This window comes from Archocentrus centrarchus, chromosome 24, assembly GCF_007364275.1.
Source record: "Archocentrus centrarchus isolate MPI-CPG fArcCen1 chromosome 24, fArcCen1, whole genome shotgun sequence".
Lineage (NCBI taxonomy): Eukaryota > Metazoa > Chordata > Actinopteri > Cichliformes > Cichlidae > Archocentrus > Archocentrus centrarchus.
In genome coordinates this window covers 13188335-13215364 of record NC_044369.1, presented here as the reverse complement: position 1 = coordinate 13215364, position 27030 = coordinate 13188335, and the positions used below count along the sequence as shown (strand labels likewise).

At 40.9% G+C, this 27030-nt stretch overlaps 2 protein-coding genes across 5 annotated transcripts in view; both read left to right on the top strand.

Moving 5' to 3' along the window:
* Window positions 1–20131, top strand: part of eva1aa (eva-1 homolog A, regulator of programmed cell death a) — an 81080-nt gene extending 60949 nt beyond the window's left edge. For both annotated transcript variants that reach the window (XM_030722257.1, XM_030722258.1), the window contains 3 exons: window positions 11863–11997; window positions 15577–15750; window positions 18157–20131. In XM_030722257.1, coding sequence (XP_030578117.1) covers window positions 11863–11997; window positions 15577–15750; window positions 18157–18536 — 689 coding nt within the window. In that variant the 3' untranslated portion in view covers window positions 18537–20131. The remainder of the gene's footprint in view (window positions 1–11862; window positions 11998–15576; window positions 15751–18156) is intronic.
* Window positions 20132–20807: 676 nt separating this feature from the next.
* On the top strand, window positions 20808–26997 carry efhc1 (EF-hand domain (C-terminal) containing 1). Of its 3 annotated transcripts, none has more exons than XM_030721318.1 (10): window positions 20808–21041; window positions 22394–22615; window positions 22691–22978; window positions 23075–23224; window positions 23541–23727; window positions 24023–24249; window positions 25458–25598; window positions 25860–26073; window positions 26310–26459; window positions 26582–26997. In XM_030721318.1, exons 1-10 carry the CDS (start codon window positions 20976–20978, stop codon window positions 26605–26607), a joined length of 1671 nt encoding a protein of 556 aa, XP_030577178.1. In that variant the 5' UTR covers window positions 20808–20975; the 3' UTR covers window positions 26608–26997. The 3 variants fall into 3 exon arrangements, with proteins under 3 accessions (XP_030577178.1, XP_030577179.1, XP_030577180.1); XM_030721319.1 differs by having other exon boundaries at window positions 26310–26514; XM_030721320.1 differs by lacking the exon at window positions 22394–22615.
* Window positions 26998–27030: the final 33 nt, after the last annotated feature.

The window sequence follows — 27030 nt, the reverse complement described above, 5'->3', positions numbered from 1 at the left end:
CCTCTGTTTCTGTCGCTCTCTGATGGTCTTTTGTGCGCCGTCTGTCTCTCTGCTCTTACCCCTGAGGACATGCATCTGCCTCTGCTTTTGAAGAACATAGCTAGCTTGACATGGGCCAAAGAAGTCAGGACAGACATCAACACAAATAGATAACTAGCTGTACACAGAAAGCATCTGCAGTGGGCATGGGATGCCAGAGCACTGAGCCCACATAGCACATTTATTTGCATCAACTGAATTTGAGTGTGTACGTGTAACAAACCCACTTGGAACAATGCATGTGCTCCCTATTGTCAAGAAACCTAAACACGAGCGGATAAAGGAAATGATTTTAGCAGTGCTCCTTTTCTTTTCATCTCTCATCTGTCCTCCTTTTCTCTTGATCACAAGCAGCTGCTGAGGGTAGCCTGGGATAGCAACTGCCTACTAAAATCTATTTTTGGAACTGGTTCTAATAATAGCTCATATTAAAATAGTCTCAAAACTCTCCTCAGGTGGGTGACATTGGACAAGTGTGTGGGCAGGGTAAAAAGCCTCAGTACTTTATGGTATTAAACAAAATGCACCCATGTTCTTTGTATCAAAAGATGTCTGTAGCCAGTTATAGACAGTATTTTATCATGGAAAAATTTCAAATTGTCTGCAATGTTTAGCCAAAATCTAATATTTAAGAACTTTGACTCATTTTACTACATGAAAAAGCGGGGTCAGAAAAACAAGATTTTCAGCGCAATGCTATCAAAAAATTTCAAACAATACCCAAATCACACCCCACATTTTAGTAGTAGACTAAACAAAAGGTGTGCAGCCTCAGTTTGTATTTGTCGTGATAAGACTGATGATGGACTCAGGCTGACCTAGACCTCACTGTTATTATCACTGTGCAGGCCTGACCGCTAATATAGCCCAGCGCTCTGTCAACACATGGAGAGAAAAATATGGCTCGTGTATTTATATACACGAGAGCAAGTCAGCTCCCACACTGCAATTTGAACATGATGATGCTTAAGTTATCATTGGTTCTCTGTCTGTGGAATACAGAAGGGTATTACTTAGTCTGAAAGCTGTCCGTTATGATTCACTCTCACTTTGGGTTTGTGTAATTACCTGACAATGACAGGGCGCAGGAGCACCTATGATAGACAAGTGCTATATGAGGCAGGTGGTAGTGTTTAACCAGAATGATAAAGAGGGAAGAATCGAGTGAGATGGTCTACATCAAATCACAGAGCGTGTAATGAAATGCAGATGCTGAAACTTCTGCGTTATACTGTTATGAGTATGTACGCCATTGTTTGGAACAACGGGTTGTAATGTAATTTAGTCCATTCTGGTGTTTACTGAAAAGGCTGCGTGTTATACAAAGGCCTTAAACACTGCAATTGACTGTGAGGTTAGACTGTCACCGGGTCCTGTCTTTCCTCACAACTGCTACGTTAAGTTGTATAGTTCCTCTGCTCTGAAGCAGAACCTTTGCACTGATTTTGTGCAGGAGAAAGGTGTCAATCTATCACTCTGATAATAAAAAGTGTGTTTGCTTTTACAGTAGCACACAACTTAGAAGAATTTAGAACAGCTTCATTGTCAATATATGTCACATATAATGAAATTACAGGTGCTTCTCCCATTGTGCAGGAATATAAGTATAAAAGTATGTAGAAATAGAATAAAATAAGATAAATAAAACATAAATAAAACACTTTGTACGCATCTGATTATTATCTTTACACAGCTAAGGATAAAAATCAAGAATATGAGTATGGATGTATATGTATGATATGGGTATAGATATGTGTTGGATATTAGCAACAGTAGCGGCTGTATTAATGTCAGGAACATAGTATTTTTGTACCCACTGCTCTCAGTTTGCTCCTTAGCATAATGGAGTTCATCAAATAGACCCATTCAGCACATTCAGTGCTTTCAGTGAATCTCTGAGAATTCTCTGTAGTGTGAAGCAGAGCTTTTACTGTTGGTCACTTGCATCTCATCCCTGATAATATTTTTAAAGCTTTTGAGGGTTTTGTTTTCTTTTCTTTTCTTTAAATGTTGAATTTAAAATGAACCTATCATGCATTTCCTTATTTTCATGATATGTAATCCTTAATTTGGATCAGGCTTTAAAAATACCACATCCTTCAGCTCCCATAATGCAATGCAAAGATTCTCTCAAACTATATACTATCATCAACCACTTCATTAGGTATACTTTGGTAGTACCAGGTTGGAGCTTCAGAACAGCCGTGATTCTTCATGACATAGATTCAACAAGGTGGTGGAACTATTCCTCAGTGATTTTTGATAGCGTAACACACTTGCTGCAGATTTGTTGGCTGCACATCCAAGATAAGAATCTTCCACCACATCCCAAAGGTGCTCTATTGGATTGAGATCTGGTGACTGCAGAGGCCGTGTAGCCCCTTAACTGGCAAGGGCCCGGTGACGGGCCGTTTGTAGTCCCTTTTATATGGCAGGCTAGACCCTCCCATTTTTATTGACACGTCATTCGGCCAATCATGTAACTGGCTGCACCAAATCACCTGACAAAGCTACGTGACGCCCTCTGAGTATTATTGGCTCTGGGAAACCCATTTCTTAACATGATTGGCCGAATGAGGTGTCAGTCAAAATGGGCGGGTCTAGCCTGCCATATAAATGCACTTCATTCGGCCGGCGGACCAGACGCAGCCAGTTAATAGGCTATGAAATGGGTTGTTCAGAGCCAATAATAACCAGAGGGTGTAATGTAGTTTTTGTCAGGTGATTTTTTTGCTGCCAGTTAAGGGGTTAAGTACAGTGAACTTACTGTCATGTTCAAGAAAGCAGTTTGAGGTGATTTGAGTTTTGTGACATGGCGTGTTATCCTGCTGGAAGCAGCCATCAGAAGATATGGTCAGTAACAATACTCAGGTAGGTGGTGGTGTTTAATCAATGCTCAGCTGGTATTAAGGGGTCCAGAGTGTGCCAAGAAAATCCCCCACACCATTACACCACCACCATCGGATGGATCTGTTGATCCATGTTTACGCCAAATTTTGACCCTACCATCTGAATATCACACAGAAATAGAAACTCATCAGACCAGGCAACATTTTTCCAATCCTCAGAAAAACATATGTCCTCAATTTCCTGTTCTTAGCTGACAGGAGTGGCCCCCACTGTGTTCTGCTGCTGTAGTTCGTCTGCTTCAAGGTTTGACATGTGCATTCAGAGATGCTCTGATGAGTGATTTGAGTTACTGTTGCTTTCCTATCAGACAGAAGCAGTCTGGCCATTATCCTCTGACCTCTTGCATCAACAGGGCATTTTGCTCAGGGAAAGCCTGCTCACTGGAAATTTTCTTTTTTTCAGACCATTCTCTGTAAACACTAGAGATGGTTGTGTGGGAAAATCCCAGTAGATCAGCAGTTTGGCACCATGCCATGTTCAAAGTCACTTAAATCACCTTGCTTCTTCATTCTGATGCTTCTTTTGAACTTCAGCAGGTCATGATCATTTCTGCATGCCTAAATGCACCGAGTTGCTATTTGTGTTAATGAACAGATGAACAGCTGTACCTAATAAAGTGGCTTGTGAGTGAGTGTGTATATATTGTTACAAATGTGAATACCTGTTATATTAGGTCAGCTCTAAATGCTGTGTTTCAGACAGTTTTTTTTCTACGTTTGTGAAGCCAAAGAAAAGGAATATCCATGACGTGGTAATTTTGTATCTCTGAAGCTCCACCAACCTGCTGCCCAGTCCTTTTGTTTGCGAAGGGGAGCCAATCAGAAAAAAGTTGGCTTAAACGGAGGGTGCCGCTAAAGGGAGAGGAGCTCATTATCATTACCCACTCATATGTTGTTATCCCATTGTGTCATTGCTAAAATTAGGCTTAATACTGATGGTATTTACAGTTGTGGCAGGCTTACAGATCATTCCTCCCTGAACAGATGGCAGGAACAGAGCCCTATTGGTACTTTTTTTTCTTGCTGAAGTGGAAAATTCTCAGCATTTCTCAGCAATATGAATGATACTTCAATTAACTCTTCTTGTCAATTTAGAGCGCAATCTGTCACTACTAATTTAAAGCCTAATGACAAGTCTTTTGTTCAGGCGTGCAAGAGACTGAGCGAGAATGAAAGAATGTGGACTGCCAACGTACTTTGTAACTGCCAGCCTTTAATAAAGATGACTAAACACTGCACAAAGAATTACATTGATTAATTTGTATGTGAAGAGACATTGTTAAAAACTGTTCTAATTTGAGGTAGAAGCATCATAGTTTATCTTTCACCAAAGTGGCATGTGTTCCTCAGGTCCCAGTAGACTTAATGTTGCCAAGTGCTGATTTTATTAACTGCCTTGTACAGCCAGTTGTTGCCTGCAGCTATAGATAGCACCATTGTTCAGATCAGCCTTGACATATGTTGGAACATGCTTGTTGAAAGTTGTTGCCTTTATTTCTGTCACGACTAGTATCTGGACAACACTATAACTATTTCTCCTCTCTCTGTTTCATTTCAGTAAGAGGCACCCTCTGTCCTGTTCGCAAAAGAATACTGTTGGTCTCAGCAGCCCTCTGTCCCAATAAAAACTCTGCATCCCATTACCTCATAACACTGATATGAAAGCGTGAGTTTAGGTGGGCGGCTTGATTTGATGATTCAGCGCTGGTCACATCCTTGTTTGCCCAGTGGAACGTCAGATAATGCTGAGCTTTTGCTGACCTGCCTCTCTCCCACACCCAGCCAGTAAAGATTTGGGAGTACGAGAGTTTTAGGCATGTAAAGAAGGAAAACAAATGGTGGTTTAACTACACTTCCATGATTAAAAGGGTGTTATTGATAGAGAAGTACGTTGGGTGAACGTAGTAGGAGACACAAGTTGGGTTGTCTTTGCTTCATATGCAGGATGAATGGATGTGTTTAATGTCTCTTTTTTATGCACATTTAAACTCAGACTGAGGTCATGGGTATTATGAATGTTGAAGATATAAACTGCAGCATGTGTCTGTGTGGGGTCTGAGGGGCGAGCTCCACAATTGACTGATTTTCTTACTGATTGGTATGACCCCACATTGTCAGCAGAGCATCTATTTCTATCACTGAATCTGTGTGGATTATGCCAACTGTGTGTGTGTGTGTGTGTGTGTGTGTGTGTGTGTGTGTGTGTGTGTGTGTACTGTTTAAATCCCCCAAACAGCTGGGATTTGGAAGTTTAACCAATGGTTGTGGTGAAGTGAGAGTGATCATGTTGCGATCCCACGCTGTGGCGTCTGTGTGTATGTGTGTTTGCATACATTAGCATTTGTGGGTATCTCACAGCAGAGGGATGTGTGTTATCCATTAAAGTAAATGAGGAAAAATTCTATGCAGCTGAATGTGGGGCAGGGCTCAGTGAGGCTGGATGGGGGTTTGAGTTGTTCCACTCTCTCCATCTTGGAATGTATTCCTAACCCACACTACCCTGACTCTGGATGCGTTTAGACTGCATCACTTTCCAAATAGGTCTTTTATGGACGGCGTACCTGTATCACTGTATGTTAAAGAATGTAAGCTTGTTTGGCACATGGCCTTTGTTAATATACACTCCTTCCAGCCAAGTTTATTTCTAGCCTTCACAATCCATACTGACAAGATAACTTGAGGCAACTGGTTGCAGCACTCATTCAAGCAACTAAGCCAAAACATAAAGCAGAACTGTTTCTCCACCCCGAAGATCTGAGACTTGATTCTCAAATTTTCTTAAAGCTTTTTTTTTTTCATCTGCATCTGCTTCTTATTCATAAAGTTACCGCAACTGTAGTAAAATCACTGTAACCAGTTTCAGAACTGGCCTTAGATTCCTGACTGTATCATCTTAATTTTTTGACTTATACCTTAAATTTTGTCTACATTTACAAGACTAATTCAATACTGTGCAAAAGTCTTAAGGCACCTCAAATTTTTTTTTTTTATATATATATGTGGCTAGGAAAATGGGAAATAGGTGCAGTGATTTATTAAATATCTGCAAACATACATGGAAATGAGTATATAACACAAGAACAGAGTTTGTACGATTCTAACAAGCTTGAAAGTCAATATTTGGTGTGATCATCTTTATTCTTCAACACAGCCTGAACTCTCTGAGGCAGCTTTCTTGTCATTTCTCTAAGTAGTCTTCAGGAATAGTTCACCAGACTTCTTGAAGGACATTTAAAGCTCTTCTTTGGATGTTTGCTGCCCTGTGTTTCATTGACTGTAAAGATCATCCCACATGGCTTCATTAATGTCGAGGTCTGGGATCTCAGGAGGTCAATTAATGTCTGATAGTGTTTGATTGTGTGTGCTTTCTGTCCAGTTATGCTTTTACTGCATTAACAGTGTGTTTGGGATCATTGCCATGCTTGGAAATGAAGCCTTTGCCAGTCAGACACTTTACAGATGGTGTTGGATTGAAATATGACGATACTTTTCCATCAATTTTGACAAGATATCCAACACCGCTGGCCAAAATGCAGCCCCCAAACCACAACACAGCCTCCACCGTGTTTTACAGGTGGCTGTAGACACTCACTGCTGTGCCTCTCTCCTGACTTCCTCCATACATATTGACGATAATTTGAACCAAAATTTCAAATAATAGAGTGATGATTATAGATTCATCACTGGACTGGACTGACGATGAGTGTAAAAGCAGCCACTGTCCAAAAAAAAAAACTTTGAAAGACCTTCAGAAAGACTGGAGAACTACCTCTCATGACCACTTAAAAAAATTACAAGAAAGTCTGGCCCTTTGGAGGCAAAATCTAAAGAAATGAGGGGTTACTCAAGACTTTTGCACAGTACTGCCATCTGTATATTCTGTATTTTCAGTTTCAGTATTTCACTGGAGTGACAGGCTGTACTATCCATGATCCAAGAGGCTATGTTTCACAAAAACAAAACTTTAGCATGTCTTTGAGATCATGTAAAATAAAAATGTAAATTTACAGCTGCCACGATCTATAAAATAAATAGAACATTTATGGCATGCTTCAGGAAATAGTTAAAAGTTGAATAAATTAGATACAGTTTATATTTAATGAACTAAAACTCTGTAAACCACTGGTATTCCCCTTTATGGATACCACAGTCACATTGTGTCATATTTCATTAAACACACACACACACACACACACACACATCCTACTAAACCTAATAAAGTAATATAAGTCATTTGGATTCCTCAAACTCACATACTAATACTTAGAGCATAACTTTCGAGCAAATTGGAAATAAAATGGAGCAGAACCAGGAAAGGCCCGTCAGTGTTAACCACCAGTCCCTTGGCAGAGTTAACATTACTGGTGCTAAACCTGTTCCACTTTGTATACATAAGACAAGAATGAGTGTGTTAATCATACTCCCTAACACACATGCTCTCAGCCAGGCAAGCACGGGGATATTTAGAAAGAAAACATTAATTCTCACAGTGTGAGGTCGAAACCATGCATTTGGAGCACACACTTTTATTACATCATCCTTATCTAAGAAGTGCAAAAATCATTCTGCATATTGAATACTGTCAGCCTCACGTGAGGCTGTCAGAAGTACTCACACACACACTGATACACCCAATAAGCTGCTGTCAGCTGGATGGTGTTAGAGCGTTACACTGTGTGGTTGGAGAGACAGAGCAAAATGAGGGCGAGGAGGAATGCAATCTCAACACCTTCAGCTTCTGCCCTACTCACCTTGCATGTTATTTGGCAGGAACGCCATTAGCTAAGTGAAAAATGGCTCTGTGTGTGTACGTGTGGGTTGGTGGATGGCTTCATGAGTATGAGATGACTGTCTGCATGTCTGAGTGAGAAATGTTGAGGGGGGGGGGGGGGGGGGGGGGGGCATAATAGAACATTAAAGCATTTTGTGAGTCTAAGTGTCCATAAAAATTTATTTAAGTTTTTGAGGCACTGCCCTTTTGTGTGTATCAAGTGAAAGTTAAGCATTAAGCAGCATTTTAATGTCATAGATTAAGTAGGCACTGGCTGATGAAAACCAGACGTTTTTCTCCAACTTCCTACACACAGACACACACACACCAGTGCCAGTGCATTGTGTCAGCAGTGCCCATTTAAGGAAAATGCATTTCCCAAAATGTCATGTGTTTCACGATGGAGGGTGTATATTATCTATTATGCAATAGATTCAAGAGTCATGCTATTTTTGAAATGATGAATATGCGATTTGAAACAATCTCTGGAAATCTTTGACGCTGGAAATTACCTCCATCTCTGTTCAGTGTCTCTATCTTCAGTTTTTCACTCTCATTTTGGGGCCAAATTTTTAACATCAGAAGCTGACCAAGCATCCAGGATGCCCTTAAACAAAACCTAAAACATTTAGTCCTCAGGAGTCGCCCGTGTATACCCATAAAGGCAAAAGTATGTTCAAATTATTGGCCGAGGTCTGATTCCATCTGAGATTTACTGCGGTTTAATATTTCATTATATCCCCTCTGGCTTACAGGGCTTTGTCCCAACTGTGTTCTGCATTGGTCAGCACATGGCTCACAAACACAGACACATACAGACATGCACACACACTCTGGCCTACAGAGCCCAGTGAAAACAAAGCTGTGGTCTGCCAGTGTAAACACAGGCCATTGTTATGGGCACTCTTTCCCACCTCGTATCTTCGCTCCCCGTGGTGATCCAGGGCTCTGAGAGGTACAGTTCTGGCACAGGTCCCACTTAGAGTAGTTATATTAAGAATTGCAAAGACTCATTTGGTCCACATTTATGTGACCATGTCATTATAACGAAGGCTGGAGAGTGTGATTTATGTGCTGGGTTTCGCTCCCTTGCGCTCCTCTGTCTTTCTTTTACTGGTTCAGTTTTAAATACTTGGCTCCTTAAGTGTGGTTTGTGGTCACTTACTTTGAGAGGTTTTAGCTTTTTGACACTTATTTTTAGAAAGGCAGCAGTCAATATGCTATACCATATTTTGCTAACAAAGAACGTGCACAGAAAAATATGGCAGACTGTTGTTTTGCATGATAGATGGACTGTGTGTGCATGTGCATTGGCCAGGTAAAACATCTGACATGCTCTTTTGTTGGTATAAAAAAAAAAAAAAAATGTGCATGGGACCCAGTGTGTATAAGCCACATTGCGTCCTCTCTCAGCTGTGACCCTGGTCCACATGTGCAGCCAATTAGGACCAATCAGAAGGCTGTAATCAGGGCGTGGCAAGGGATCGGGGCAGCATGGCAGTGAGGGAGTTGTAAGCCCCATGATTAATGTGTGATGAGAAGGAACGACGGGAGCTGCCAGGCCAAATCTCACTTCTTAATTGTGCTTTCTTTTTACCTCCTCTCAGTTTGACCCAACCAAGCAAGGATACAATTGGGGTTCTAAGTCTCATTTAAAAAAGAAAATCTATTTAGTTGACAGATTCCACATGCAATGGGTGGCTTTAGCTCAGGAGGTGGAGCAGGTCAGCAACTAATCGAAAGGTTGGTGGTTTGATCCCTGGTTGCTCCTGTCTGCATGCCAAAGTATCCTTGGGCAAGATATTGAACCCCAAGTTGCTCTCCAGTGTGTTCACTGCAGTGTGAATGTTAGATAAGGGCAGAAAAAAGTGCTTGGGTGAATGAGGCATGTTATATAAAGAGCTTTGAGTGCTTGAGTAGTAGCATAACTGAAAATTCATTGCTGTTGCTCTTCTAGGAACTGAAACAAAGATCAGAAATCATTTACTACTTGTTAGATGCAGGTCTGACATTAACTTCCTCCAGGAACAAGAGTTGGTGAAGTTCTTTGAACTGCAGGAAGATACCATCAGAACTGCTTTTCCACGTGTGCATTGCTCTCTCTGTTTAGCTGACAGAAGTTAAAATACAGATAGATAGTATATTCTTTTATAATCTTCTAGCATGTACACTTCTGAAATCCTTCAGATATTTGAACCTTTACAGATTTTATTGGCTGCAGAAATAGAAATCAAATTGATCTCTTAACCTCCAGCACAAAGAAATGCCATCTTTTCCACATTCCTGTGCCATCTTGTTCTTCCTTGATGCACGGCACAAAACACAACCAATACAACCTAAACTAAATGGGTTGTATATTAACTTTGGTGTCAAAATATCACCATAAATGCACTCTGCAGTGGAGAGGCAACGTGCTGTTTACCTAAGCAGCCATATCCTCTATCTTTAGCTATTGCTTCTTCAAAGAGAGCTCTTAGTTTGCTTGAATGTCCTGTAGTGGGAGAGTAGGTTTAGTAGGAACACCATAAAACTGTGGCCACCAGCATTTCTTATCAGTCTGTACTGTCATCTATCTAATAAAGGCAAAATGTCACAAAAACAATAATTACAATAATTTTATCATAAAAACCTTTAAATGCCAGTAGTTCAGTGTCTGTGTGCAATCTTTTCATCATTGCCTACAATTGGAAAAATGTGTACAAGCGAAAAGCAGCACCCAGTGAAGCGGGGGAGTGTGGCCTACTCTGCTCCTTCCTGCGCTGTGATTCACTCATGGATCGCTGCCAAAATAAGTCTCTGGTAATTTGATCAGTGTGTTTATCGTCGTCCTTTAAACAAACGCTCCATTTTTACCCCAAATCACTTGTTGTAATTTTACTATTAGTGCCGATGATGTCAGCAAAACAAAGAAGCAGATTTGTCTTTGTGGCCTTTGTTTGTAAAGAGCAGTGAAAATGCAAGAATGACAGACAGTCATCTGTTGAGCTGTAAGCTACCACCAGTCTGACAGAGCAGACCAAGACGGTGATCGGACCATGGCCCGGCCTTCAAAACCACATGTGAGCAGGCAGGAATGTTTAAGCCCACCAGGTTTGCGTCTGGGAAAAGAGTGAAGCCTCCTCGACTAACAGGACACTGTTACGTTGGGGGCTGTGAAGGTGGGGGCACCATAACTTTTGGGAACTGGCGCACGCAGTCAGGAAGAGTGTGTGAATCATGGCCACAATGCTGTCTACCACCATCAGTGACAGCATACTCAAAGTATTTCTACTTTTGTTTGACTCCTAATGAATGAATCAACCATTGAGATTTTGACTTAATAACTCACAATTTCAAGTCATTTTCTTAATTTTGAGATATTTTCTCTAAAGCTTGAGTTAGCAAGTCAATATTTTGAGATAACTAACTTTAAACTTTGAAATAATAACCAAAATGTTGACTTATGGGTGGTAATTTTATCCTTAGATCGATCCATCCATTCTCTTCTGGTTATACTGTTCAGGGTCACGGGGGGGGCTGGAGCCTATCCCAGCTGTCACAGGGGGAGAGGCAGGGCACACCCTGTACAGGTCACCAGCCTGTCACAGAGCTAACACAGAGAGACAACCATTCACACCTGTGCAGTGCAACACAGTGGGGTCGGGATTAGCACTGTTGCCTCACAGCTAGAAGGTCTGGGTTTGAATCCACCTTGGCCCAGGCCTTTCTGTGTGGAGTTTACATGTTCTCCCCATGTTTGCATAGGTTTTCTCTGGGTACTCTGGTTTCCACCCACAATCCAAAAACATGCAGTTACTGGGGTTACGTAATTTTATTATCATTTTAAAGTTTTATCTTTATCTTGGCAGAGACCAAAACAGAGCCACCAGAGAGGATCAAAAATGAATTAAGCATTAAGCAAAATTAATGTCATTTATTTTTAATCTCTGCTGAAAGCACTCATTATAAAATATGTGCGATAAGTGGATTCCAATGAATAACTTTGGCTAATCAAGATAATAACCAGGCTCTACGCAGAGCTACTTTATGCAGAACTATAATAGAACTGATTGCTTTTCATATAATCCATTCTCTAATTATACTCTGTCTTTTCTTTCATTTCCCTGAACACCCCTCCCTCGCTTCAATTCCTTCTCTTTGTAGTCCCAAAGAAGTTGCTGCACGAGCAGGACCCCAGACCACCAGCCTACCACCCATCACCCAGCGCCCACGACCCTAACATAGTGGGAGACAGCCCTCCAGAAGGGAGCTCAGTCAAAAGCCCCAACACTGTTCCAGGTGAGACAAATGACAACACATAAGCTTATACACTCACATCTCACGTTTGTATGCATTTTTTAAAGTAACACAAGTTTAATTGTTTCCATATGGATCCTTTATGATTGATGGTCCTCAAAATATGCTGCTTCCCAGCAACCAATGATTGCATTGTATGACCAACAATCTAAGTCATGCTTTCAAATTCTCAGAGAGTGAGTGACCAAGAACAACGAAAAGAAAGAATGAAAAAGAATAGACACCAGCAAGGAAGAAAGTTAAACAAAGCTTTGTTCATGAGGAATGGTGGCCTGCATCCAGGACACTAATGACGCCCTGTACCGATTAGGAGGATAGAAGAATGAATGAGGGGTTAAGAGAGGTAGAGGACAGGCGATGTGTGCTGTAGCACTGACAGCTCCTTGCACACAAATACCTTCTCCTCCTTGCCCCGAATTTAAACACTAAACTGATCTGGAAAAACCTGTTTCCCTTTCTCATGAAAGTAGCAGACATACCGTGTGAAGAAGGGACATTCAACAGGAATATCAAAGCAGGAAAAGATGTTTTCAAATACATGTGCCTCGTGCTTCATATTTTACCGTTTCTCTTTGGTCAGTTTGAGGCTGCACAAAACGATGGGTATGTTGACATAGATTTCATCTTTTTTGCTTGATCAAACTGTTGCCACCAAAGGTAGCCATGCAGAGAGCAAAAGCTCCAGGAAGTCACTGCCCTCTGCCATGAAACAGTCCAGGAAGCAACACACCATAAAAGCGCAACTTGTTGTATTTACTATAGCACAAGTGAGTACATACATGAGTAAAGAGGCAGGTTTTTTGTTACTTTTAGACTGATACACACTACTTGTATCCCTTTGTTTCCAGGTTTAAGATAATTAGCGGCTTTATATCAATCATGCATGTATTGGTATCAATTTCTCATCCAATTTTGGGAAGGAGCTTTGCATATTTGCTCAGATGTTTCCCGGATTTTAAAAGCTTTGTGGGCCCTTTACATAAACTGCTGCCTCAATAACCTCTGGATTTTTTACCTCTGTTTCCACTTACGTCTCATACGGCCCTCACTCTATGCATTTACGCGCTTGTTACTATAATTCAGCAAAACTATGTCATGCTTAAAACCATGAAGCCATACTTTTAAAGCAACACCATTATATGAACAAGAATTTTTGAATGCAGTCGGATTTATTTGAAAATGTGTTTTGTGTCTAGAATTTACAGAGACCAACATCATATGGTAGACACGCAAAGACTGAACATTTTATTGTCTCCATCTTTGGTCCCAGTTGCTTCCTGATGTGGCATTGCTGCAGTATAGTTCCCAGAGATTACGTGGCCTTTCTTTTTCTGTTTATTTCTTTATGTTTTCTTTATGTTCTTCTTGTGATATTTTTTTTTTTTGGACTCTGGCAATATACAGAAGAAGAAGAAGAAGAAGAAGAAGAAGAAGAAGAAGAAAATTTTCACAGGACTTTATGCAGTACACCACATGATTCAGCAGCTTATGGAACCACCTTTAGCAGTAATAACTTGAAGTAATCATTTTCTGCCTGACGTTGTCAGTCTCTCACATCGATGTGGAGGATTTTTGACCCTTTGACCGCTTCTTTACAACGCTGCTTCCCTTCATTGAGGTTTGCAAGCATTTGTTTATGCACAGCTCTGTTGAGGTCCTGCCACAGCAGTTCGGTTGTGTTGAGGTCTGGACTTTTGACTGGGCCAACCAGTCAGTCACCTAGATTATTTTTTTTTTTCAGCCATTAGATTTGCTGCTGTGCTTGGGTTCATTGTCCTGTTGCATGAGGCAGTTTCAGCCAAGCTTTAGCTGTTGGACAGATGGCCTCACAATTTGACTCTAGAATACTTCGGTATGCAGAGGTCGACTCAATGACTGCAAGGTGCCCAGGTCCTGTGGCTGCAAAACAAGCCTAAATCATCACCCCTCCACCACTGCACTTGTGTTTCTGCCAATATGCTGTGTTTGGTTTCAACCAAAAGTGGTGCTATGCATTATGGCCAAACATCTCCACTTTGGTCTCATTTGTACAAAAGAACATTGTTCCAGAAGTCTTGTGGTTTGTTCACATGCAGTTTTGGAAAATTAAGCCATGCTGCCATGTTCTTTTAGAGAGAAGAGGCTTTCTTCTGGCAACATTTTTAGAAAAAGGAATACTTTTTCAGTCTTTTTCTAATTGTACTGTCATGAACTTTAACATTTAACATGTTAACTGAGGCCTGCAGAGTCTGAGATGTAGCTCTTGTTGTTTTGGTTTGGTTTGGTTTTCTCTAACCATCGCACAGTCTGGCCTTGGGGTGAATTTGTGAGGACATCCACTCTTGAAAAGATTGTGGCATCGTGTTAACACACACCTGAATGCGCCAGACCAGACTGCTTTTATAGAGATGCTCACACTTGCTGATGGTCAGTTAATCAACTGCATTCAAGCAGTAAGGGTGCACTTAGTTTGTCATAGGAATACATAAAGTCCTGTCCTTCTTTTTCATATGACTGTATGCACAACTCCCTTGTCCCTAATAATACACCTTTATTTTTGATGTGAAAAAAGGAAGTTATCATACTTTACTGATACAACATAAATGCATTATTTTTTTTTTTTTAAACTATAGTTTCTGCTATATTATGTATTTTGTATTAACATTGTGAGAGATTGTGGTTGTAAGTTAGCTCATGCATGCAACCTAGCAGTAGGTCCAGGTGGAAGCATTTACCTCATCAGCGAGCACTTCCAGTATAAACTGCATTTATCAGATAAAGAGAGCCCGACACACCTTAGAGACTCTGCAATTAGAGGTCATTGCTGTGTGTGACAAATCACCAGAGTGTGCTTACCTTCTTTGACAACAGAAATAAAGCATGGAAATATGACTATGCAACCACACACACACAGACAGATCGCTAGAGCTCAGGTCACTAAACTAAATTCTTCTGTTTATTTTGACTCTCTGAGGTTTGGTTATTTTTTCAGGAGAGCTAAACGTGTAGTAGTTACACCATACCCCATAAACAACTTCATCAGGTAAACTGAAGGCAGCTGTAACATGAGTATGAATCCCTGTAATTAATTCATGGTGCTCCTGTTTTCTCTCTCTCTTCCACACACACTCTTGGGACCAAAAACCCAGCTTGTAAACACTGAAAGAAGTGAAAAAAGAAATCCAGAGGAGGAAGTAGTTGTTCCCATCTATAAATAGATTTTTATTTATTTTTTTTCTGAGATTTTGGGAAGCTTTTGAAATGTCGCCAGAGTGCAAACTTTTTCCATGTGGTTCTCTGTTTCTTAACGACCGGAGTCAGAATGAATTTAACAGAAGCGGATGTTGTGTTATCTTCTGAATCACAAAGCTTCCTGTGAACCACTGTTGTGTATGATGCATCTTTTTACAGAATTTGTATGATAAGATCTGCCCCTGAACCACTGTGAGGCTGTAGTTGACTCAGACTGATGTCATTACAGTTCATCAGCTGTAACTGTACATGTAGCTGTAAATGACTCCGATTCTGGATGCAGATTCTGATCTCACTGTGTACTCATGTCCTGTTAATGTTTTTTTCCAGAAAGGAAGAAGCCCAGGGAGACAAACGTTGACGAGGAAAAGTCTTCAGAAAACGGAAAAGGAGAAGAAGAAAGTCCGCTGCGCCCCCCGGACATGAATCCCATCATCAACTCCACCTCTAGTGCCAACATGGCCCTTATCAGCAACGCACTGGCAGCCTACACTTACATATCAGGTTGGGCAGCATTGTTATCAAATCTACTGTAACATCACATATATATTATAGTCTCTGGTAGTTAGACTTTTAGAGATCTTAACTGCATCTGTCTGGGGAGTGGCTCCATGGTGTAGTGGTTAATGCATTCACCTTACAGTCTGGATAAATGGGAGGGCTGCGCCAAGAAGGGCATCCGGTGTAAAATCTGTGCCAGATCAAAAAAAATGCAGATCCATCCTCTGTGGTGGCCCCTTGGGAAATAAGGGGGCAGCCGAAAGAAACTTGATCTCTTTGGGAATGAGAAACAGTTCCACCACAGGGATACTCATTGCTCTGTTATTGAACAGTAAGGCTGGACCTCTATGTTCAAGAGTATTATCAGCTACTGGTTGCTTCTTGTCCCATGAGATCAGTATTCATGGGATTTTAATGCGTGGATTGATCTTTGCAAAATCCCCATTTCCCATTTCTTGTTACTGAAACATGGGGAAATGTGGGCCAGAGGATGTTAGCAGAGATAACATTACAAAGCGTGGGTCACCTGCTCCAAGCAGCTGCTAAAACAGTCACTGGAATAGTTTGCCCGTTTCCTGTTTTAAAAAGTTTATACATAGCGAAATGTTCAGCACTTAAGGTAAACACACAAGGCACGTGCTGTATGTGGGCTTATGTGGTTATTTAGGATTCTCACCTTTTAACTTCTTCAAAAGTTCCCTCAGACTGCTATAAAAGGATATCCACGGGTTTCTGGAAGAGCACACGTAGGCTGCCATGACAGACTGCTACTTCCGCTGTACAATTTTATACTTCCGGTTACCCAAAGTTAGAGCCAGAGGTAATGACAAAATTCGGTTACTTTGTGCTGTAACAGGCGGCTTTATTAGTTGGAACATGAGCTCGGATTCAACTTGTGCTGTTAGTTGTCACTACATCAGTCTGTACATTTTTTCAAATTATTTTATTCTGTAAATTTGTTCTTTTCCCCCCAAATTATACTATCCAGTTGCACATCCTGTTACCATATTTTTTCCTTATGTTTTAAGTTTTCCTTTAATGTACAGCCTCTTATTTTTTACGTTATTTTATTTATAGTGTGACACTACAGTATACAGCCTACACAAAGCTTAAACTATGCGTGCCTTCCACATGTAAACACGTAGCAGTTAGCAAGATGACAGCTGTGTGTCTCCCGATCACAGCCTTCGGCCGGTCCAGTGTTTCTGTTTCAGTGATCTGAACACTCTGATATCCAGATAATTGATATACCTTCCACAGAATAGCTGCTGCATCACTGCATGATTTCCCTAATCGGTGATACAGGAACAGCTAACTGTCTCCACCACTCCACTTTCCCTTAGCGTGACCCATGCTAAGTGCTTAGCTTGGCCGATGCTCTGGCTCGGCTCTACAGCTGCTTTAAGGAAAACAATGTTTGTTAAGCATTACTTTATTGATTTTATTGCTTTGAAGGTAATCTGGTGCTCTTATAATTACGCGATTTCCCTGCCATCAACACCTTCGGAAAAAAACAAGCTAATTGATAATGTCCACGTAGCTGACATCGGGCCATAATTTCATGTGATTTACACAAGTGACGGGTGAGGCACTGTTACCTCACTGCTTTTTAAAACATCCTTGCAATGTATGCATCTCCGATATGGTACCATTTAGGCCAGGTAAAAGAAACTGCAGTGTCAAAATGTTTAAATGAATGGATGGTGTGTAAGTGTGTAAACCAACAACAGTCCAAACAGAAGTAAAATATCGGCTTCCGCTATGAATTATGGGTAATGGCGTGAAGTCAGGAATACTGTGGATAGTATGTTTTAAGAAAATAATTCTCAACATCTAATGTAGAAGTGCAAAGAAATTGACTATATTAATGAACAGTAATATAAATGAATGGAAGGATCTACAGTCGAGCAGGATGTATGCAGTCAGTGACTGCAAATGCACTGGAGTAGGATAAATGTAACACTGGAATCCTCCCTGAAGACAAGACTGTAACAATCTAAGGTATAAGAGTGCATGCGAGCAAACGAGCAAGGAAGACATGGAAGAATCAAAGCTGAAAATGGGATTCATTCATCAAAAAGGGAAAACTGTTCTTGTCTGGTATGAATGGAGCAAATGTCACTTTGGTTCTTTCAGTGGTGATAGAAAGATCCCATCTAGAGCTATGACATAGAAATTAGCTTCTGAGGACGAGAAGCAGCGGTAGAAGAATCTGTAAGACATTAGACCAAAACAAAGCCAGCAAAGTGAGTCATGTGAGCCATCAAGTGAAATGCGTCTGGCTAAACAGGTCAGGAAAAAATAAGAAACCCAACATCAGTGAGGAAGATCCAGCTTAATGTCTGACACATTTTCTGCATAAAATCAACTAAGTCTAACTCTCCCTATCCAATTTCTCTTCTACAACAGACCACCCGGAGAGGGCTGCACTATTCTTCGTCTGTGGTGTGTGCTTGGGCCTCTTCTTGACCCTCTTCGCCCTGGTGGTCCAGATCTCCTGTCGAACCGACTGCCAGCCCCGCCAGCGGCCCCCCGCCAAGAAACGGCCGCGCCCTCCTGACTCGTCCTCCGATTCCAGCGACTCAGACTCAGACTGGGACACCACCTCAGATCTGTCGGCACGGAGACACCGACGCTTTGAGCGAACGCTCAACATGAACGTGTTCACCTCAGCGGAAGAGCTGGAAAGAGCGCAGAGGCTCGAGGAAAGGGAGCGAATCATCCGAGAGATCTGGATGAACGGGCAACCAGACATCCCAGGCACACGGAGCCTCAATCGGTATTACTGAGGACTGCTGAGGGACGTTTGATAGGCGGCTTACTTGACTTGAACAAAAATTTAAGACACACTTGGGTCGGAGTGGAAAGGGACAAGGCCTTAATGAAGCTTTATAAGCAAGAATGCGAAAGCAGCTGGACTCACACTGATGAGAAAAGTGGAAGGTATTACAGACTTGAAAAGAAAGTCCTCCTTCTCTGCTGATTTGCATATTCCTCTGGGTATCATAAGCTACTCCCCTTTGAATAAAACATGAAGCTCCCAATCTATATGGTAAGCTTTACCTCTTGGCTGGCGGAAGCAAGAGGTGAAAGGCTGCACTGCCTTACCCATGACCTCCGCAGGCCTTTTTGAAGTGGGGATTTATGGGTTAGCTGTCTTAGACATACACAGACCTGCAGAGGCTACATGGTGACTGAAGGACCAAGGCCTCAGACAGGCCTGTTTATATAGAAGGCCAGGCAGCTGGAAGAGACTGTAACGCTTACAGCTTTATGCTCAGTACCCTCCAGTATTCAAGTGTGAACTTCAGCAGAGGGGTAGCGTAAAGCAAGTGCACTTGACAATGTAAGATAATCTTTCCACAGTGAATAACCATGCTGCCTTTTGAGCTTTATAAAAAATAAAAAGATATTTTTTTGTGGGAATTCATCTCAGCCCGTATGAAATATATTTTATAATATTTAATAGTTTATTAATGTTGTGTATTTTTGTTGTCAAGTATGGTGTATTATGAGATATTTTTATACTTGGCGAAGGTTGTCTGGTCTGGCACCTCAGGGATGCAATCCTAGTGTTTCTGTGTTTGGTTCATTTTTTTTTTTCTTTTTTTTGTTTTCTGCTTATTAAGAAGGGGATCAGCCCATTTAAACCGCTATGCCAGCATATAAAGAGAAGAATTAGAAATATCTTATAAAGAGCCTCAAAGAGGTTTTAGTGATTTAAACCTTATTTTTGATACAGTATGTTTAACTCGCAGTGCAGTGCCTTTTCTAACAGCTACGTCTCTGTTGTCAAAGACGAAGCTGATTTGTTTCTCTGTAACTGGTCAAATTATTTATTAATTGGAAATCATAAATTCATCTTGCCGTGTGTGTATTCCCTTTGCTGAGGTGGACCACGTGTAAAGGCTGAATGTCTGTTAAACATTGCACTTGCTGTCCCCTCTGGTGTAAATGTGCATTACCAGAAAATGCCATTTTATACCAGTAGCTTTACTAGAAAATGTTTTTATCGCCCTAATTCATAAAAGATCGTGTGAATTTCAGGTCTTGCGCCAGCCCTGTCTTCATTACAAAGTGCTAAACAGATGCTTGTGGGGACCCGGCACTGCAGAAAGTGGCAAATCATGCTGCGATTTTAATCTTATAACCTGTTGTCAGTCCAGTTCTGTTTGTTCTGAATTCAAGCATAGAAATTGTTTTCATAAATCAGCTTGGTATTTTTAAGAGTATAATTGAAGAGTACACAGGACATATTAAGGTCATCCTCAAAACACTCCTACATTTCTCCTAGTTTTTTTTTACAAAGTCAGCTATTGTGTTTAAATTTGAATGGGATTAAAATGTGCCAATAACTGGTGATGTGAGAGACCAAGATATGACTTCTGTGCTTGTGCTTGGAATAAACTGTGTTCAAAAATAACATGATTTTTTTTTTTCCTTCCACACTTTCTTCTGAAATAACAAACTATAACTGTGCACATTGCCCGTATTTTTGTGCAGTTTTGCAAAATTCTTGCTCTATATTGTGACTCCCAGGAAAAATGTGTTTTAGTCTAATATCAGTACTGGGAATACGGGCAGTTAACACGCAGTACTGATTTACACAAGTAGGCCAGAAACTCCACGAAGTAAAATAGGCTGCTTGTGAGCCAGTGGGTAAGTTGATCTGTAAGATTTACTGGCATTGAGCGCCACCTCGTGATAAAGTTAGGGCTCTGCAGTGTGTGTTAATACAAAGTATGTGAATTAAAGTTATGAGTTTAAGTTTGACCAGCCATACAAAAATCAACATAAAAGTATAAATAAAGGCTTTTTTTTTTTTTTTTGTAGTGCGTAAACCATAACAACAATACTTAGCCAAGAAAAAAAAACGAGTATAACAACTTAATGTTGCGTTATTATATTACTATATTTGAGGCATTCATTTTTCATTGTTTGTTCGCCACTGTCAGCTTATTTTGGGGGGAATTTCTTTGGATTTTTGTTGTAAATTTGATTCTGTTTTAGGACATTTTTGTTTTCTTTCTGTTGTTTTTGTTCTGTCGTTTCCATGGATACAATAAACTTACCACGGTGAGGGCTCTCGTGCAGCTTTACATGCCAACAAACGCTGCGGCTAAATCCACAAATTACACAACTGGCGCTGCTAACATCTCAGGCAGGGGTGGAAATGATATGTATATGAAATACAGGTAGATAGATATAGATATATATCAAGACTTGAAATGTCTTGTCGCTGGAACAGCCACGGACTACCATTTTTACCGGGATATACATTTCGGGATGTGACGGTAAGAATATGATCAAAACCATAAGGTTTAATTGTTTAAAACATTAACGTTTGACAGAAATAGTCTATCATTTAGAGCATTCTCTGAATATTTTTTTTAATAGTGCAAATGTCTTCCTGCATTCCTGCACTGGTTAGCGGTCCTAAGGCCTGACGGTGCTAACCTTTACTGAACGGTTCCTGAATGCTCTCTAAAGGTTCCGTGAAAGTTATTTTATAAAATTGTTTTATTTTACGAAGCCTTAATTTAAATTTAGCTGCTGCCCGTTAACACTAATGTCTTTAATGATTAATAAATTCTCTGATGAGAATGAGAAACACCGAGATACTTTATCCCAGGATTGTTGCAGTCGATTGTAAAATCACTTAGATTTTTGCCAGGAAGATGGGAAATAGGCGCAGCGATTTATTGAAACGTGCAAACATAAATTATACAAGTAAGTATACGAGGCAAAATTCTACAAAGCTGGAAAGGCAATATTTGGCATGACCACCTTTATTCTTAAACATATCCTGAACTCTCTTAGGGAAGCTTTCTTGTAATTTCTTGAAGTAGTCTTCAGGAATGGTTATCCAGGCTTTTCTCTCTGTTTCCCTTCCCTAAGAATGGCTTCTTGGCAGCCACCCTTCCGCTGAGACCATTTCTGATGGGGCTTACTACTGTTTGTTGAAGCCTGCACACCATGCCGAGATATGCCAAGTTTTCTGCTAATAGTTCTTTGGGAATCATCGTGTTAGTGCATAAATACTATTTTATGTCTGTCAAACTGTTATCTTTGGCATCTTTAATAGATTCGACTAATGAAATGGGAACAAATGATGTGTTTTTGCAATAGGCTGCTAGTACCAAAGTGCCAAAAGATACTGTTTAAAATGTGTTTTTTGCTTAGTTGTCTGTTTGTGTGTCTGCATTGATCCAACACTAGTTCATACCTTGAGTTAGGAGCCTTTTTTATGCTTGAATGATTCATAGGTCAGTGTTAAGTGGCTTAATAAGCAAACCATGACCAAAAATGGACTTGAATTAAAATGAGGCGGTTCAGGCATCTGATTAGGATGCTCCCTGGGTGAGGTGTCCTTACTGGGAGGAGGCCCTGGGGTAGACACAGGACACACTGGAGACATTATGTCTCTCAGCTGGTCTGCGAATACCTTGGTGTTCCCCTGGATGAGCTGGAAGAAGTGGTTGTGGAGAGGGAGGTCTGGGCTTTCCTGCTTAGGCTGCTGCCCCCACAACCCGCTCAAGGAAAAGCAGTAGAAAATGGATGGAGGGATGGATGGATGGATGGATTTTATCTGAGCTAATTTACCCCCCCCCCCCCTTTTTTTTTTTCTTTTTTTTTTTTTTTGCAGAAGTCAGCCTTCCATCGGCCTCAGACTCTGAGCTATAATAATGGCTATGCTCTGCCCCGCCGTCCCACTGTGGGCATTGGCCAGGACCCTCTTTTATCAGAGCAGCTGACTCAACAAGAGATTAGTGAGTTAGCCTTTGAGACACCAGACATTACTTATGGCCCATTTGATAAGACAGTACATGAAGACTTCATCCCTGCTCATGTGGCCCTCGATAAGAAGGTATGATAACATCTAAAACTGTAAGACTATCAAAAACGATTCGTCATCTTTTATTCACCACCATCTGTCTTGTAGGTGCTCCGCTACTATGGATACTTTATGGAGGCTATCCTATATTCCCCTGAAGAGGAGTTCCGTGTGCGCCCTGTGGTAATTTACTACTACCTAGAGGATGACAGCATTTGCATCATCGAGCCCACGGTGGAGAACTCTGGGATACCACAGGGGATGCGGCTCAAACGCCACCATTTCCCCAAGAGTGAACGTGGAGAGCATTACCACTGGAAAGACCTCAACCTTGGTATGGACCTGGAGGTGTATGGGGTCAAGTACCGCATCACACAGTGTGATGCCTTTACTAAGGTACAGTGCTTAGCTCTGGAACTCAGCAACTATGAGGAGAAGTCTGCTGTTATGAATACACTTCCTGTCTATGCCAATCTCTCATTCTTTGTACAGGAATTTATGGAAAGTGAAGGCATAATTTTAAATGACCCTGAGCCAATGCCAGTGGACCCATACATCAAGCATCGGGAAAAACCTCTGCATTGCCACACTACACCCTCCACATTTGATAATTTGTACAAGTTTCTCAACATGGACTGCAAGGTAACTGAAATTCCCTCCATTCCAAACTTACTGGGTAACTTTTATGGATGCTGATCTGGGACAGAGAAGGAGAACTACAGTAAAATTTCCTGTGCAAGTTATTTAGAAAAAAAAATTGTTGTATAGCATCTGTGTGACATGGAGGTGCAGTAGTTATCACTGTCATCTCACAGCAAGAAGGTCCTGGGCTCAAATCTGCCAATTGGATAAGCAGAAGAAAACAGATGGAGCATGCCTGCCGTGGAATAAATAGCAGGCATAATAATTTCATGCATGCATTTGTGGCAGTTTCATTCTTTTGCACCATTTTGATCAGGTGCTACGCTTCTTCGCCCTGTCGGAAGATGCTGACTCTCTGTATGGGGAGTCCAGGCCTGTTACCATTCACTATTTCCTGGTGGATGACACAGTGGAGATCGCAGAGGTCCATGAGCCCAACAGCGGCCGGGATCCCTTCCCTATCCTGATGCGGAGACAGGGAATACCCAAGAAAATCAAATCAGGTTTGATACCTTGTGTCTAGATTAAATGTAAATTTTATTTGTCTTGATTTGATACAGTGCAGTGATGCATGTTATGTTATAACTATGAGGCCTTGAGAGGTTGTCTTTTAATTCAGAATTTATATGATACAATTTTTTTTTCATTACTTTATGTATTGCACACAAAAATGATGGTGTGTTATACAAAAAGATTATTTACACTTTATTCTACAAAGTACTGGATTTTCTATATCTTTTCTATGATAATATTTTTGTTATTTAATTTGTACATTACTGTACTCTTGTTTATTTGTAGAGACTTTCCCCAGCTGTGTGATGGAGGTCTCAAAGGAAGAAGTGGATGAGTATTACTCCCCTAAAGACTTCCAGGTGGGTCAAAGGATCAAGCTACTGGGGCGCAACTTCCTGCTGTATGACTGCGACGGCTTCACTAAAGAATATTACCACAAAAGCCACCCGGAAATGGAGATGAAATCCATAGAGATACCAAAGAAGGTTGAAATGCCTCAAGACAGGAAGAAGGTAAGAAACTGAATTTTTTTTTTTTCATTAGCCAAAATAAAATTTAAACTGAAGACCATCCTAGAATGGGATTACACCAGTAAGACGGTGATAGACTGCATCTGTTTTTGAATTCGACCTTCATTGTGATCTCAATGACACACCTGCAAAGTTTGACGGCATCTTACGCAGTGATGATGCATCATATTGACAAAATCTGCCTACAGACAGTAGTATACACACCTGTTAAAGCTCTAAAAACCACTTTGAGGTAGTTCTTGCTACAGTAAGTGTCTCAAGGACCTAATTTTGCCATGTTTGCACACTCACCCAGATTCAGAATGTGAAAAGAATTCCAGCCGTGCTGTCACAGCTAATCTGTGTTATCTGCAGACGCACGTTTTCATACTGCTTGAAGCCAGACTGCCTCAGACTGATGGGAAGGCAGCAGTAACTCAAATAACCACTCATTAGAAGAACATCTCTGAATGGACAACATGTTAAATCTTGAAGCAGATGGGATACAGCAGCAGAAAAGGTGCCACTCCTTTTGGCTAGGAACAGGAAATTGAGGCTGCAGTTCACACAGGTTCTCCAGAATTGGAGAATTGAAGATTGGAAAAATGTTGCCTGCTCTGATGAGTGGCAATTTATGATGAGACATTTGGATGGTAGGGTCAGAATTTGGTGTAAATAACATGAAAGCTTGGATCCATCGTGCCTTGTATCAGTGGTTCAGAGTGGTGGTGTAGGAGACTGGCATACCTCAGTCCCAGTTTTGCATCGTTTAAATGCCATAGCCTACCTGGGTATTGCTGCTGGCCATGTCCATTCGTTTATGACCACAGTGTTCCCATCTTCTGATGGCTGCTTTCAGCAGGATAACACACCATGTCACAAAGCTCAGATCACCTGAAACTAGTTTCTTGAACATGACAATAAGTTCACTGTGCAGAAATGACCTCCATAGTCACCAGATCTCAATCCACCATTAGGACGTGGTGGAACAGGAGATTCTCGTCATGTGCAACCAACAAATCTGCAGCAACTGCGTGATGCTATCATGTCATTATGGACCAAAATCTTTTTAAATCTAAGTCATGAAAAATTAAAGCAGTTCTGAAGGCAAAAAAGGGTCCAATTCAGTACCGGCAAGGTGTAGCTAATGAAGTGAGTGTTGTACATTATTTCTTTTCATCCATTTCCCTACATGTTGCTCATTCTTACAGGCGATTCCTCCCTACAATGGTTTTGGCACACTTGAGGACTCTCTCCAGAATTGTTTGCATCTGATTCCTGAGCCTCCCAAAGTGAACGTGGTAAAGAAGCTAGAAAATGACCAGAAGGTGTTGCGCTACAGTGCCAGACTGGTGAGACATTTAACAGTGTGTTTGTAGTGCTGGTTTAAAAGAACTTACTGAATTACTAACAGTGAACTAAAGTCGACCAGTCTGAGATTAAATAAGCCAGCACAAGTCAGGCCTTGGTCCTCATTCTGCAATGAGCAGCAATTTGAGACATTTTACCCCTCAGTTAATGTATTCCAAATCTATTTTTTTTTAAAAGTGATTATTCAGAAACAGCGGGATAAATTTCATGCCATGCTTAAGCTGTCCTACGTTGCATCCCAGGAATCCCAGAATCCTGAAGATGAAACCCGCCGTTTCATCCTGTCCTACTTCCTGTCCAATGACATGATCAGCGTTTTTGAAAAGACCATTCGCAATTCTGGTATCATTGGTGGCAAGTTTCTGGAAAAGACCCGCGTCCCTAAGCCAGGCTCCACTGTGGACAACCCTGAGTTCTACTCACCTGCAGACTTTGCTATTGGGGCCACTGTGGAAGGTAATAACTTAAGTCTTATATTAACCAAGAAGGGGAAAATATTTTATTTTCAAAAGTAGGTCTCCAAACATTAAATGCCACTATTCCAACTTCCTGTGTTACTGACTTTAGATTGCAAATGAACATTTTTTTTAAAGTAACATTTACCAGTTTTGACATTTGAAATTTCATCTTTGTAGTATAATTTCATTACTGTAAAATGAACTTCTTCCCTCTTTTCCCCCCTTTGCTTTCAGTTTTCGGTCACCGCTTCGTGTTGACTGATGCTGACCACTACGTGCTTAAATACTTGGAGTCCAACTCAAGCAATATCCCTTCTAAGACGCTGCAGTCTTTGCGACGGAAGCTGGGTGTTGAAATGGAAACTACCCAGGCACCTGACCAAGGTGGTGATTAAATCATCCATTTAGAAAAGAAGAAAGCAGTGACACCTTTCCACCAGTAGGTGTCATTTTGAAAAAAAATGAATTCATGTTAATTTGTGCTCATCCTTTTTTTTTCCTGTCAGGTGACGGAGCAGAGCAGCCTTTTTGACGTACAGGAAATTCTGCAATTCCAAGTGCTTCTTCTGCAAGAAATCCACTGTGAATCAAAGCCTTTGCAAAGTGTTTCTTAAAGGGTCTAATGTTTCATCATGTTAAGTAAAAACTTCAAATAGCACAAATACAGCTACCTTTCGCTGATGCTTTAAAAATAACCTTATGGTGTCTTTACCAAGGAGTTCTCTGAGGTGTGCATTTGTCCCAAAAACTGCGGTTTGTACTGTTCAATTATAATAGGAAGTACAGTTATACTTCCCCATCACTGGTGGGTACTTCTTACTAAGAGTTTGAAATACTTCTGTTCAGATTTGATGGTTTACAGACTGGCAATGCCAGTGCTTCTTAAAATATTAACTAAATAAAAATAATTTTTTTTTTTAAATGGTTCATCTTTTTGACAGGTGTGGTGCATAAA